General features: G+C 42.4%; 1 protein-coding gene across 12 annotated transcripts in view; it reads left to right on the top strand.

Annotated features, from left to right (window-relative positions):
* CELF4 (CUGBP Elav-like family member 4) overlaps positions 1–14,618 on the top strand; it is a 1,334,281-nt gene that overhangs the window by 1,070,216 nt on the left and 249,447 nt on the right. For all 12 annotated transcript variants that reach the window (XM_086960321.1, XM_086960314.1, XM_086960320.1 and 9 more), the window contains exon 5: positions 5,540–5,619. In XM_086960321.1, the coding sequence (XP_086816447.1) occupies positions 5,540–5,619 (80 nt within the window). The remainder of the gene's footprint in view (positions 1–5,539; positions 5,620–14,618) is intronic.

Here is a 14,618-nt window from a genome sequence, read left to right as displayed (position 1 = left end):
CTCACTTCTCACTAGTGGAGAAGTTACGGCATGACGTCATGCCAGGAGATCGTTCTAGGGGAAGGGTAATCCTTTAAAGTCATTAGAGTCATTTTCTTTCTGGATTTCCCTTCTCTTTTTGAAACTCAGGAGCAACAACATTGTCTTTAGGTGGAAGCTTTTTCAATATTTTATACAAGCCAGAGTTACTACGTATTTATCTTATGCAACTAACAACCATTGATAAAGCCAAAAGTCCTGACTTCTTGTAGGTATGATGTTACTTGTATTATATCTGGATGCAATGACAGAAACTGCAAAATACAAGTGGGCGGCACACTATGCTAAGCACAGATTTTTAGCTTACATGTTTTTAAGCCACGCCCTTGATTACACTGGCCGCGCCCCTTTGAAAGACCCCACATTTTTTTTCATCCCACTTAAAGCCCTGGGTATTTTCATTTAAATGAGTAAAAATAATATATAAATACTGATCTGTCCTACAAATGTGTATTATTGTGTGAGGATTATTTACTGCAGAAACTTTGAGGTAGCATCCCTTTGAGTCGTCTTTTGCAGATATGAATATAGGAAGCGCATCCTACCTGAGGCAGATTACAAACTAAGGCCCCCTGGAGCTGAGCAGCTGAGTCCCTGAGATAAAGGGATTTGCCTGCGATAGCATCACAGCGAGATAAGCGAGTCTGCCTTCAAGGGACAGAGTTGTTAATATAAATATCAAAGCGGAATAGATTACAATGAAAGATGACATAGTCTAAAAAAGTAATCATTAACTATATACTGACGCAAGGAGCTTTAAAGACAGTAAATACCTGATTCACAAGGAATCACTGTAGCTCCCCGAGAGGAAGGGGTTTGGAGTGCGGTAGTAAGGTTCCTAAAATAAATCGGCTTTACATCACTCTTTAAAGGTGATCACTGTCACAGTTTTCAGAGGGAATGTAACAGCATCAGGACCTAAGGTGGAACTAGCAAAGCATGAGTACGGTGACTTCTACTCATTCATAGCTCTTAGAGGCAACACACATTGAATGTATGTCTATACACAGCCTTGCAGTTACCACGCATGTCTTTTCCATGCAACCCTTACCATGCAGATGTCTTTACCGCGCATGCCTTTACCACGGATGGGAAGTACATATAAGATAAGTATGCATTGTGTGGCAAAGACTGCTTGTAAAGGCTCTTACCTCGCCACATTGAATATGCTGTTGGTCTGGTTGGAAGATCTGTTTTCATTAAAGATTGCAATGAGGTGTTACAGGTAGAGGGGTGGTAAAGGGAAACATCCTTTACAACGCAACATTTACCACGCAGTGCCTTTACGACGCAACTATTACAATGCAAACCATTACAACGCAGTGCGCTGGGGGGCGCTCTAGGATAGGGAATAGATTTAATTTACTATCCAACACCTTCCCTAGTGTCCACGGGGACTGGAGTTGGAATAGTAAATTATACTATTCACTATCCAGCACCCCAAAGCACTATGCATTGTAAAGGTTTTGCTTACCTTGTAAAAGCATGCATGGTAAAAGCATGCATTGTAATGTCATACATCCGGTGGTAAATGTTGGTTTACTATAACACAAACGCACTCACCTGAAATCGCTGTCACCTCAACCTGCTTGCCCAGGTGTGCCCCCCAGCACATACCCCATACAGACCCTTCAGCATCACACACACAGATATCAAGTGATACATGAAGTACAGAATCCACTCCGCAGCTCCAAATTCATCCTACCCTCCTACAATCAGTTTCCTTCAAGCACCTACTCTTTCAAATCCTCTTGTAGGTGTGCAAACCTTCCGCCATACCACTGGCATCACCTGGAAGATTCCCCAGAGAGCTCAACCCGCCTGACTTTAAGACTGGCTTAAGGCATATATATTCCCCGCTGGATCATCATCAAAAGAGCCTTCGATGCAAATCCTTAGAGAGCCTGGTTCTACTTTAACGCCATGTAACTGTGCGTAACACAACAACATAACACAGCACAACACAACGCAACATTGACACCTTGACAGTCACTAACGCTAAGATGCTGAGGTCCTGTTTTTTTTTTAATTCACAGTTTTATATAGCGCAAACTTGACCCGAATCGGGTATCTGAACGCTTTACATAGCACCAGTTGCATTACATGAGGACACATTCGTTTTTTTGGGGTTTTTTTGGTAGGCATGGGGAGATTAAGTGATTTGCCCCGAATCACAGGATGTTCAGCGTCATTGTCAAGACGCAAATTCAGTTCCCCAGATTCGAGGTCGACCGCTTTAGCCGTTAGGCCAACTCCTCTCCCCTGTTTAACTTCACATAGCACATCAAACACCCGAGGGTGATGGGAGGATGCTTGCAAGATGTCTGGACCACTGACTCTGGGTAGCATTCCCACCCACTGGTTCACAACGCGCATGCCTGTTGCAAATCCAGGCTGTGGCTGGCTTTTACACCTTCAGCGCGGCGCAGATTCCTGCGCTGTGCTGAACGTTCTAATGAGCCAACGGGCTCATGACGGAACGGTTCCGTCATGAGCACAGGCCAACCGACGCTCATGACAGAACCGTTCCGTCAATAGCATCGAAGGGGTTAAGATGAGTAACATTCATACAGTATTTTACACATTTAGTATACCCTGTGCATTTAAACCATTCACCACAGTGGGAGTAGCCATTCATTTCCGGACAGAGGGAGCTTTCCCAATTCACTATTGTGTCTCCAGCTGCCAAACACTTTCACTAATATTGACACCACACATCATTTCAGAACAGGCCGTTGTGGGTGACTTACCGAACACTCAACGAGGAAATATTTGCTCCCCAAGAGATAGACCTGCTTTCACCTGTAATCAGCTCTTGTATGGCCTGTGTTCCCTGCTTGCTTGAAGAGCTGCAGACAGGGGGGGCATTCTTGCCACAGTGTCTGTGCCTCTTTCTTGCCCTCATTCACACTTAGTGGCTACATGAGCTATTAAGGATGCTTCTGCAGTGGTAGGCAAGGTCGTAGCAAAATAAAAAAGATGCATTTATAAAAAACCTATGATCACCAAGGTAGGTGTGACTATTTAGATAAGGAAGCTAGCAATGGTAATTTTGGGGCTTCCTGGAGATCCTATTGGTTGCCTGGTTTTCGCCCAGGACAAGGATGCTCTTATAGCTCTTTGCTTGGGCATAGCCTGATCCACATAAAGAGGTGGCATTTGCACCCAGAGGTCCCAACTGAGTTTATCTGCCTTTACCCAGAACTATTGGCCACCTAGAAGTAAGAAGTGTCACACTTGTGTTTACCCGTCTACTCAGGATACTGGGTACTTGTCTGAGACAGAAATGGTAAGAAGACTGAAGCAGGCAGAGCATAATGAGCCAATGTTGGTCTATCAGATTCCAGCTCCATGGATAACTTTGTTGGACCGCGAGCGCGACCCTATGGGAGAACTGGAGCTGGTATCCTGGTGGTTCCCTGGATTAGGGGCCACAATGTATGTTAAACCAGGGACATCTGGGTAATGTAGGGTGGGGAGGCATCAGCACACAGCTGCAGAGTTTGGCCCTACGGAGAAGAGTTGGGGCATCCTCATTAACCCGTTTAGAGTGTCGAACGTTCAGTGCCCAGTGCTGAACGTTCGAATAACGGGTGGGGCCGCGTCGGCCAACGGACGTGCGCAGCACTACCAGGGTAGTGCACGCGACGGCCGTTGGCCGAAGGCAGCGCTTAAGGGGTTAAGTCAGTCATGGATAGATTGGGGAAATGCTTTTGTGAATGGTTACCAGTACAACTAGAACTGAATGTACATCTTTTAGAATTCCACACAAGGACAGCAGCTGCACCACCCCTTAACCAAGCGAAAAGAAGAGAAAGCAATCAAAATACTTGTCTTGCGGAAGGGACTCTGTGAAATAAGCAAACGCAAAAGAGGGGGGTTTTCTTGTGTGGTAGGAGATGGCGCTAAGGAAGTGTACGTAAAGTCTGTTAAATGCAAGTGAAGTGGCGCAAACAGGTGAGGGAGAAACCCCTAAGCCCTCCAAAATAGACCACAGGGTCAAAACATGATTTCATTTGTTTGATACATGTACCTATTGATCTTGTGAAAAATTTGTACAAACGTCTTATTGAGCATTGTAATACGAGCGTGTGCATAGGCTTTACTCTGTCAAAGAAGTTCCACAAAAAGGTGAGTATGTATGGATGTAATTATGTATATCTGTATGTATGCAGTATTTGTGTAGCACAAACATAGCCCAAAAGGCAGCAGAGCGCTGTACAGGGCAGTGGTTTTGACTTTGATCAACCCCTGTATGCACTAGTGGTGCTTGCCCTGTGAGAATGTCAGGTGTAGCTGTCTGTATGAGTAAATACACAAATAATGATGTAAATAATAGTTACTAGTTTATTTAATTCCTTTATAGCGCTACTGATTCCAATGTAGGGTATCCAAGTGCTTTAGATCACAAACACACATTATACAGAAACATTAGAGCATACCAGTGTTTAAATCAATGAGCAGGAAATGTTACTTAAGACAATGAGGGTTACAGGGTGTAGAAGTCACATGCCACTCTGCTAGGTGGCATAGGTGGCATAGAACATGGTCTGGAAAAACACCAGATCAGAATTTAAAACATAACTCAGTGGTTGGGGTTGTCTGCAGCAATTAGACATTATTACTAGCCAAAGGAACCCTCTGTAACAACCTTAGAATAACACAGGCCACACCTTGCAGTTTGCATGCTGTTCCTTGATGTCGGTTCATAGCTCACTGTGCTATATTAGAGGACTGCACCTTATGAATTGCAAGAAACAAAGGAATCTCCGTGTCCAAAACAGAAACCCACGTACCCATCTACTTCTAGACGCGCTTTGCAGCAGGCACATCAACACTACGCTACCTTATGAGTCAAAACTGTGACCAAACTTAACACAGATCTCTACAGCAAATCCATTAACCACAAGTAATTCTACTGTTATTATTCTCCCCTTAAAATTGCTAGGTACTCAAATATCTCTGCAGCAGATGCCTTAACCCAATAAGGTTATTTTAAAATGCTACTTTTTCTGGCCAATTAGGTAAGCCAAAAAATGTTTACTATCACATTCATCCTTGTTGCCAATTTCTTTGCACCAGAGGTTTTAAAAATACATAAGTTGACTGCCAACTTTGCTTTCACAATTTCGCCCCTTTTGACTATACCCATTTCTGTTGTCACACCTTTACCCCAATTTAAGGGCTCCCAACGTCATTTTTTTTTCATTTCCAGAACTGCCATGTACACAGCATTAGGGTACAGCCACACTAAGATGGCTGCGACGTGCACGTCTGAAATATTAACATAAATGTCTAGTTTTCATAAAAGCAATTAATTGTGCCTTTAAGTGCTCTTGGTTCTCCCTCAATAGCCCAAGATCACACAGTTTGATCATTCGGGAAAGCTGAGGCTTTTCATTTCAAAGCCAGCACTGAACTACCAGACACAGAGTATGGCTCACAGCCTCCCCTTATTGGTGAAATGTTGCTAAATTGTATTTTGTGTTCTCTTTTGCAGGTTGCGCCTTTGTGAAATATTCCTCGCACGCAGAAGCCCAAGCAGCCATCAACGCGTTGCACGGGAGTCAGACAATGCCGGTGAGTCCTGAGGAAACTTTCGAGCAAATGAATTGTTTGTTTTAGCTTTAAAAAAAGATGGAAGTAAAAACTTTGAGGTGGGTCTGAAGATCTGAACTTATCAGGGGACGTTGAACAGAGTTCGGGATTCGAAACACGAAGTTGTTTCAACACATCACTTATTCTTTTACTATAACTGTCACAATATTATTGTGGAACTGTGTATTCCTTTACAACCACATATATTACGTTTTTTTAAGAGTACCTAAAATGATTAGAGAAAAAAAACACAAACTATTTTAAACTTTACTACTAGTTAAATAGTACATCTTTTTCAGAATAGCACTACATTTAAGGTTCTAATAATTTAAATTGATCCTAATAATAATGAAAATATATACACACACGCATGGTTGTTTGTTAGTATTGTGACAGAATATTATTAACCTAGCCATACCATTCAGTTAAACGTTCAAAGTTTGGACAAAAATGCTTTGCACATACATCTTTTTAATATGTTAGTAGTGAGCACACAATAGCTCATATTCATACAAATCTCTGCATACAAAATCATTCAATTCAGCATGCAACACTTGAATCGAAGAATGTGATCAGCAGTCTGGTAATATTCATTACAGTCCTGTAGTATTCATGTTCACTGATTTTTCTGCATTGTAAATGAAGACTTTGATTAGCAAATAAGTATTTGAGAAGTATTCTGTTAGTGTTCAAGAAGTATCACTCGCATTCCAGTAGTCTTCATACACTAGGCTTCACAAAAAGAATATTACTGAATACTAAAATTGACATAAAATAGCCTTCAAATGCTATAAAAAGTCAGGTTAACCACTAAATATATTATACAACTACTGTAAGGGATGACATGCTGGAAAGAACGGTTCTTGATTGGTTGGAGCCAGGAGGCACGCTCCCTTTGGTCTCTGCGGACCTGCGGGCCGGTAAAGCAACCATACCAACCGCCCTATCAGAAGAACTTTCTGATATGATCGTTCATAAAAAACCTCAACAGTCGCAGGTGAATGGAAAAGGTCATAAGCTTCCTTTTAAAGTGTAGTGCGCATGTGTGAAAGGGCAGCATTATCCCTAAGTGAATAAAATGCTATATTTGGATATTTTTTGTGGAATCAAGTACAGTGCTGGAAACAAGGGGGTTAACTTCTGTTTGGCTACCGGGCCCCCAAACGTCTTGGGCAACAGAGACCCCTCCACCAACCCCGTGGCATGCCACCTGCCAAACAGGGAGTTCCAGGGCAGCATTTTTAATAAACCTTTTGGTTTCTGGGGACCCCTAATGAATGACTACTGGACATTGGGGGCCCCCACCTAGGCAATTTCTACCATTGAAACCTCACAACAATGCACAAGACGACAGAAACAAGTATACATTAAATTAATACATACATTATGAAATATTTTGTTTCATTTACAGACAAGACATATAAAACTCAAAATTCGAATGGGTTGGAGTGTTTCAAAATTTTGATTTCTTTCCCCCCCAAAAAACGATTTACAGACCTTCCAACTTACAAAACTAATTCAGAGTAGGGGGCGTGGCCTAGGAGTGGGCACAGCCTTCTCCCAAGAGCTACCTAAGAGGCACTCTGACCCCAACCTTCCCCCAGAAATAAAAATGTTCTGGGGTGTTTTTACCCCCCTTATTAGACATCAGCAGCCCAGAGCCTTCAAAAACGAACTGGACAATCACACTGTCGAGGGTTTTCAGTTTGTCTTCCCTGCTACTGTGTGATATCGGCTTCTCACAGGTAGCCCTGGGAAGGATGCTGATATTGTGTGACACACATGTGGCACCGTGTGAGTGGCCATGTCTGGATACGATAGGCTCCAGCAGATTACATTGTCTTTTTTGCTTCTAATGTATGCTATGTGGCAGTGTTTATTAGTTCTTTAATTGAGATCTCCAATTGTCATACTACTGTTCATTGTACTCGAGCTAAGTTAACCAACTTAATTTTTGGCTCCTAATTTCAAATTCCTTCACATTTACAGAACGTTATACAATTTTTGATTTTGCGCTTATCTTTTTTTATGTAGATATACTTTATTAACCTGCTAATATTATTTAAATTTTTTAACAGTCGCAGACCCCGTGAGTAGGTGTTGCAAACCCCCAGGGGTCCATTGGACCCTACGTCAAGAATCACTTTTCTGCGCAATATTGGTAAAGGGAATTGGAGGGCCAAAGGGCTGCAATGTCATGGTGGGCCGCGCAGCAATGTAATTGTTTTTTCAGAAACACTCAAAATGGGTTTTTGTTTCTGCAAAGCAAAAAGAAATCTAGCCGCAGTGCAGGGATTTTTCTTACACTGACATTTCTAAATTTTTCATGTTCCTGACTGCCATGGTTTCAATTCGCAGGTGAACATCAAACATACTAAAGAAGGCCCAGCACAAATTAAGCAGGCCTTCTGGTATAATTCTGTGAGTAATCCTGGGACTGTACAACTTCCACAGCTTCCCAGGTGTTCTTAGAGAATTCCCTGTGAATTCCCAAAAAGTCAGAAATATGCATCGATGAGAGTAAATATCCTATTTTTCTCAATTGTGTGTTTAATTTAGCTGTGTAAGCTCTTGTTCTTTATTTCATCTCCTTTTTTCAAATATTGGTCCAGACCTAGTTTCCAAATGCTAACTCTGGCTCTAGAATGCATATCATTTTGGACAGTTATAGAGTTGCTCCTTTTATTCGACACCAGGGGCCAGATGTAGGAAGGCAAATACAAGTCGGTAACGGCCGATTTCGGCCGTTACCGACCGGTATTTTGATTTTGGGATGTAGGGGCATGTTAAAATACAGATTCGGTAATTTTACCGATTCGGTAAAATACCGACTGCAAAATTACCGAATCTGTATTTTGACATGTAGGTAGCACTTAAATCAGTGCTACAGGAGTTTAAGAAGTCGTTATTTACCACCAACTAGAAGTTGGTGGTAAATAATGAAAACCCTTTCAAAAGCATTTTTTTTGCTTTTAAAACAGTGCCATGTTGCAGACATACATGCCCTAAGGACATGTATGTCTGCAACATGTGCACCCATGCACAATTGAGGGGTGCAACAGGGTGTCAAAGTGACACCCTGCCACCCTTCTATGTTTCCCCCAATTACCGAATCGGTATTTACCGTTTCGGTAATTGACATTCATTCCTATGGGCCTCCAGGCCCATAGGAATGAATGGCAATTACCGAATCGGTAAATACCGATTCAGTAATTACGGAATCATACCGATTCGGTAATTAATTCGGAAAAATTACCTACATCCCGATTGCCAATTCTTAAATAGCAAATCGGTATGATTCGGTATTTAACACCATGCGCGCTAGCGGAATTCCGCTCGCACGCTGAGATTTGCGAAAACGCATGTTACGTGACGAGCTGGGCTCGTCATCAGCGTGCGAGGAGGCTACGCCATGACGAGCCCAGCTCGTCATCAGCGTGGAAGGGGTTAAGAATCGGTAATCTGGGATTACCTACATCTCGCCCTAAATCAGTTGTTATCACTAGGGGGCATCCACGTGATTTCTCAGATTACCTTTAATGGGCTCGATTTGTAAAAACCTGAGAAAAAGTCAGAACGTTACACCTCCTGCCTGAAGCTGGAATTAATATTCAACTTCTTGGGACATTTATACTCCATTAAAGGCAGTAGATTTGCTCGTTGCATTCGAGACAAGACAAAACAATAAATAAGGCTTGCACCAGTGCAAAATAGTTCTAAGATTACTGCTTTGTATGTACAATACATGGATGATACTAAGAACTGAGGGCCTTATTTAGAATTTGGCGGATGGGATACTCCATCACAAACATGGCAAAAGTCCTGTTCATCATGCATGTGCTTTGATTGACATTTGTAATATGGTGGATAGAATATCCATCCCATTTTGAAGGTGTTTCCCATCCACCAAATTCTAAATAAGGCCCTAGATGTGTGACGACAGAGTATATTTTTCAAATGTAAAATGGTCCTGAAGGCACGCCAATGGGGAAGAGCAATGCACCCAAACTGGCAAAAGAAAGAAAAAAATCCTGATGTCTGAAGGTTCTTGATCAAAAGGTTGAGCCAGGTCCCCCTAGAATATGTCTGCTATACAATATTTTTTCCAAAAGTAGTGCAAGAGCTATTACACCCCAAACCTAATTGTTGTGAAACTCACATTTAATTCCGCACGTGTACCCAACATCCTTTTCTTGTGCTGGCAGCAGATAAGTCCCATCTTTGGTGGTGAATATCATGGGAAGCTGATGAGATGTTGGTTCGGTACAATTGCAAAAGTGTAAGCAGAACTTGACTCAGTATGGGCGAGTTGGAGCCATATCTCTTGCCAATAAACCATGTGAATAGTATGGTGTAGACAATTCAAGTGCTTGTCCAACTTTCAGGTCTTCTAGGTGGTTTCAAATGTAGTGATTGGGGCACCAAGAGTATAGCACCTCAAGCCGTGAGCTGTGTTCTGGGGTTCAAGTTGGAAATTTGTAGTCGTCAAGGTGAGTTAACCCTGATTAAAAGTTCTGAACCCATGACTCTACCCCTTGTCAGCCCTCTTCAGAGTGTGGCCACTGGCTTGAAGAAAAGTTTATGTTGTTGCTGGCCTTCAGGTGAATTTCGATAAACAGTTGCTTGATTGTCCCCAGATCACCCGGGTTCCTACAAATCACAAGCTGAGGTAGATAGCAGCTCAAAGTCGGTGCAGCAGAAAAGCAGGAGCAGGAGCTATAAAGCATCATGGAAAAAATAAGGGAGACAAATACCCATGTGGAGAACAGTCTGGGCTCAATGTGAATGCAAAGGAGATAAGAGGCGTAGCCAAGAGTCACAATTACTAGGTTCAGAGAACCTATCCCCACCTTTTTTATGATGCCATTTATTTATTTGCCGTACCCTATTCCCCTGGTCTTTAAGGGGTCTCTCTCAACTTTTTCTAAATGTATTTATTTGCCCCTTAAATACAAATTGTCTTCTTATGAAATCCAATGGTGCGCCATCTTGGAATGGGAAGTCACCACTCACCATCTCTTTGTTCTCAGTGCCGTAAGGCCATCTTCAAACACAGTCAATGCAATGTTTATAACGATCGGTCTTGATTCCAAGTTCTTCAGAGGCGCCGAGAGATCCCCTAGGGGATGATTCGTAGCACATAACAAATGATTATGATAATAAATATTAAAGAGGCTAACACAGATGCCATGCTCAGACCAGCCCGGGCTCCTTTCACTGTCCCAGAAAACAGCAGACTGCAGTACAATTATATTTATTGTCCTCCTTTGAGAACCTGTGCCCCACATAGGACGATTCCTGTGAGCTGGATAGCACATGAGGCGAGTCACTAAAACCTGTGAACAGCCCACTCCCTGACACCACCTTGTCTCTTCTTTATGGGTTTCTAGCTTTAAAAGGTCTGCCTGGGACAGGTAAATGCTCAACTATTAGCTATTGTATTTTGTCCTCAAGCTTTTTTCCCCAGACAATGCTGTTAATTCACCTTTATTCAGTATTGGCTGGCAAATAAAGTAACTCTAATGTTTCTCATAACTCTAGTTTGAGAGTAATTATCAAAATCTGATCAGAATTTCTTAGTCCTAATATAGAAATGCATTTTTGAATGTGGTCCGAATTTCAAAGCTGGTACGAGTAAAAAAATAGAAATTTTGTTCACTCAACTCCAGATTTTATTTGAAAAATATATTTTTTGTATAGATAGGGCCATATGCATGAACACATTTTCTCATAGACACACAATGGGGAAAACCCTTTGATGCATCTGGCCCTCAGCTCTTTATTGTTCATGTGGCAGATTCTCAACCTTTGTTTTATATGTTAGAACATTCTGCCCTCTAGTGGCAGAATATTCTAATAGTCCTTCTGTAGCTGGACTATGCCGGCATTGAAGCCCCTCTCCCTTGTTAAAGCCCCCCTCGCCGTCGGTTCGGGCCGTTAGCGCTGGAGGGGGCCTTTAATGGCCGGTATAGCCTGCTATGGCGGGCTATAAGGCTATATTAGAACATTGGAATGTTGAGAGCTCCACTGAAAACAATGAAGTAGCTCTGGGCTTATAATGCCTGCTATAATCTGGGAGCTCCAACATTCCAATGTTTTCATGTTTATCTTTTTTTAATTTAGAACATTCTACCCCTAGTCGGTGGAATATTCTAATAGCCTTATAGCCCTTCTGCATGAAGCAATACAGGTTGTTAAAGGCCCTCTCCCTCATTATAGTCCCTTTCCTGCAGCTCGGGCTGGGGAGAGGAGTTGGCCTAACGGCTAGGGTGTTCGACCTTGAATCTGGGGAACTGGTTTCGAGTCTCGGCAAAGACACTGAACATCCTTTGATTCTGGGCAAATCACTTAATTTCCCCGTCCTCATGTAACGCAACTGGTGCTATGTAAAGCACTCTGATACCCGATTCCTTCGGGTCAAGTTTGTGCTATATAAAAATCCTTAATAAATAAATAACTCACTTTCAGGATCTTTACTAACCGGTATAGCCCTCAACAGCAGGCTATAAGGCTATAGTAAGCTCCATCTCACACGTAGATTTCCAAAAATACTGAATCTGAGTTTACAACGACACCTTTAATGCATCTAAGGGAAAGGTATGTGCACAATATCTCCCAATATTTGCACAATTCTCCTACCTAATTTACATATGAGTATTCATGAGATGCATTTATTGAGTTTTGAATCTTCTACAAAAAAACATGCCGCGGAAGGTCACTCCAGGATGCCTATCCTAGGAGAAGCGTTAAGGCAGGCAGGTTATTTATTTCGCACCAGCCTTACGCGATTAATTATTTTAGGATTAAACCTAGCTTCCAATTAGAGAGACTTCCCAAAGAAGTGCCTTTAGCTAATCTTGGAGCTATCCTGTCTAAGTTGGGGCTTATTCCACAGCATCCGCAGTGACGCATGAGCAGCCGCAATATGGCGGGGTCTTTTCTGCGCATCTTATTTTTTGGCCGGTTTGACGGGTGCATTAGAAGGCAGTGGTGAGATTTACTTTTCGGTTTTGCAGATTAACACGGAGAAATTAAGTGTTTTTTTCTTCCTTGAGGCTGTTCTAACTACATATGTTCCACTTTTGCAAGATCCCTGTCAGGAGCCTAGGAGCCAAGGAAACAGATTGTTGATTGGTTATGCTAAAATGTTTCAATGCTGCAAAACAATAATGCAGGTGTCTTTGTTACGGTGTGGCTGAAAATAATGCAATAAAATAGAATTTCTAATGATTTGTAGAACCAACATTAAGTACCTGATGAAACCAAGTAGATAACTTGATATTACCAGCTCATGGTACCTATACACTAAAGAAAAGAGCTTAGAAGAACCGTGTATTGAAATCTCCAAAATTAAAGAAAATGGTAAGACACCAGCAACTGGTGCCACGTAAAGAGGTGGTTTTTTGTAGTTTTATATAGTGCAAACTTCCTCCAAAGGTGTAGGAGCACTTTACATGAGCACCAGTTATGTTACACCAGGACACATGATTTATTTTGGTAGAGACGGGAAGATTAAGCGATTTGCCCAGAATCACAGGTTATAGAGCAGAGGTTTGAACCCGGTTCCCCAGCTCCAAAGTCGGTAACTCTGGCCATTACGCCACATTCTCTCAAGCATGAACTGAAAATATGTGCACACCGTGAATCCAATTCACAACGTCACTTATTGGAACATGCAATAGTAGTTCTACAGTACTATTCCTGTACTATTGTCTAACACACTCTTAAATGCCTTTGTGAATTGGCACAACACCTTTAAATTGGGAATATTCAGGGAACATTCATACACAATTAGTACAAATATAATGGACTGTTGGCTTTTAATAACATGAAGTTTGTCATTTTGGGACCTGTTCGCAAAGGCAGATGCTCCTGCAGAACTGTTTCACAACCTCATGAATGCCTTTGTGAGTTGGCGCCCATATGTATCAAAGTTAAAATTGAAAGAAACCGCATGAAATGTTTATTCCTTAATGTTAGGACAATTTCTAAAACGTTGGCAAGTTGCTAGCTGGCCATGTTGCATTCATGGAAGGAAAAGAGATATTTAAATTAACAATTAAAGATCCCCTTGGGTTCTTGACTAAGAGGCGGATACTCACTGGCGGTGGTCTGCAGGTTGAGCGCTGCATGTTTCAGTGCCCAGACTCAAAGAGGAAAGCGAAGCATTTGGCAGCGTATCAACATCAGGAAGGCACCCCCAACATATAAGATGGAGGGTGTTTTATCATGCAATGATATGTTGAAAGTTCATGGATTATTAAGGTGGCTTCAATTCTTCGCCGAATGAGTGGCGGTTTGGTTGGGCCAACAACGGTGAGCTTGGACATTCCAAAGCGTGGATTCTGTTGCATGGCGGTTCTTTCTCTGTGCATGCTGAATGGGGACCTTCCTGGTAAATTGTTTGTTTGGTATAACTTGGTGTCAGGGTTCTGGTTGGAGTATATGAAGGGACCTGTGTTTGTAAATGCCCTGGTTCTGGCTTCCTTGTAGCTTTTGACTGATTTGGTTTTCAGAAGGCGGGTGTAGATGATACAGCAGCACCCCACAGAAGACCAGGGCTCTGGTCAGATCTTCAGAGTGGAAAGACTGTAGGCAGGGAATATTCTTTCTGAACATGTTTAACTGGAGTCTTGTTCCTGTGACCACTTCATTCATTTGAGTTGGGGATGATGCTGAGGGGCAGACAGAAAGACCAGATGAATGGGAGCCACCGGGGAGCGGGGGCATGTGGCAGGCAGGGTACCTGCTTCAGACAGCATCGCTTCAGCTTTGTACCTGTTCTGAGGAGCAGACTGCACTCATCCAAAAGTACACATGGTCCAGGTCTTCTGAGATGTTGCCACAGCTCCTCTTTCCATTTCCAGCCACATGGACTGTGTGTTTTCAGTTTATGTCTGCAGAAAGGGATGGTGTAATCCAGTCCGCTGGGCTGGTGGCCACATATAACAGGAGAAGACCAGGGCAGATAGTGAGTGGCC

The sequence above is a fragment of the Lissotriton vulgaris genome, chromosome 3_1 (genome assembly GCF_964263255.1).
Source record: "Lissotriton vulgaris chromosome 3_1, aLisVul1.2, whole genome shotgun sequence".
NCBI classification, from domain to species: domain Eukaryota; kingdom Metazoa; phylum Chordata; class Amphibia; order Caudata; family Salamandridae; genus Lissotriton; species Lissotriton vulgaris.
Note: the sequence above shows the minus strand (reverse complement) of the source record. Positions and strands in the feature narration are given on the sequence as shown.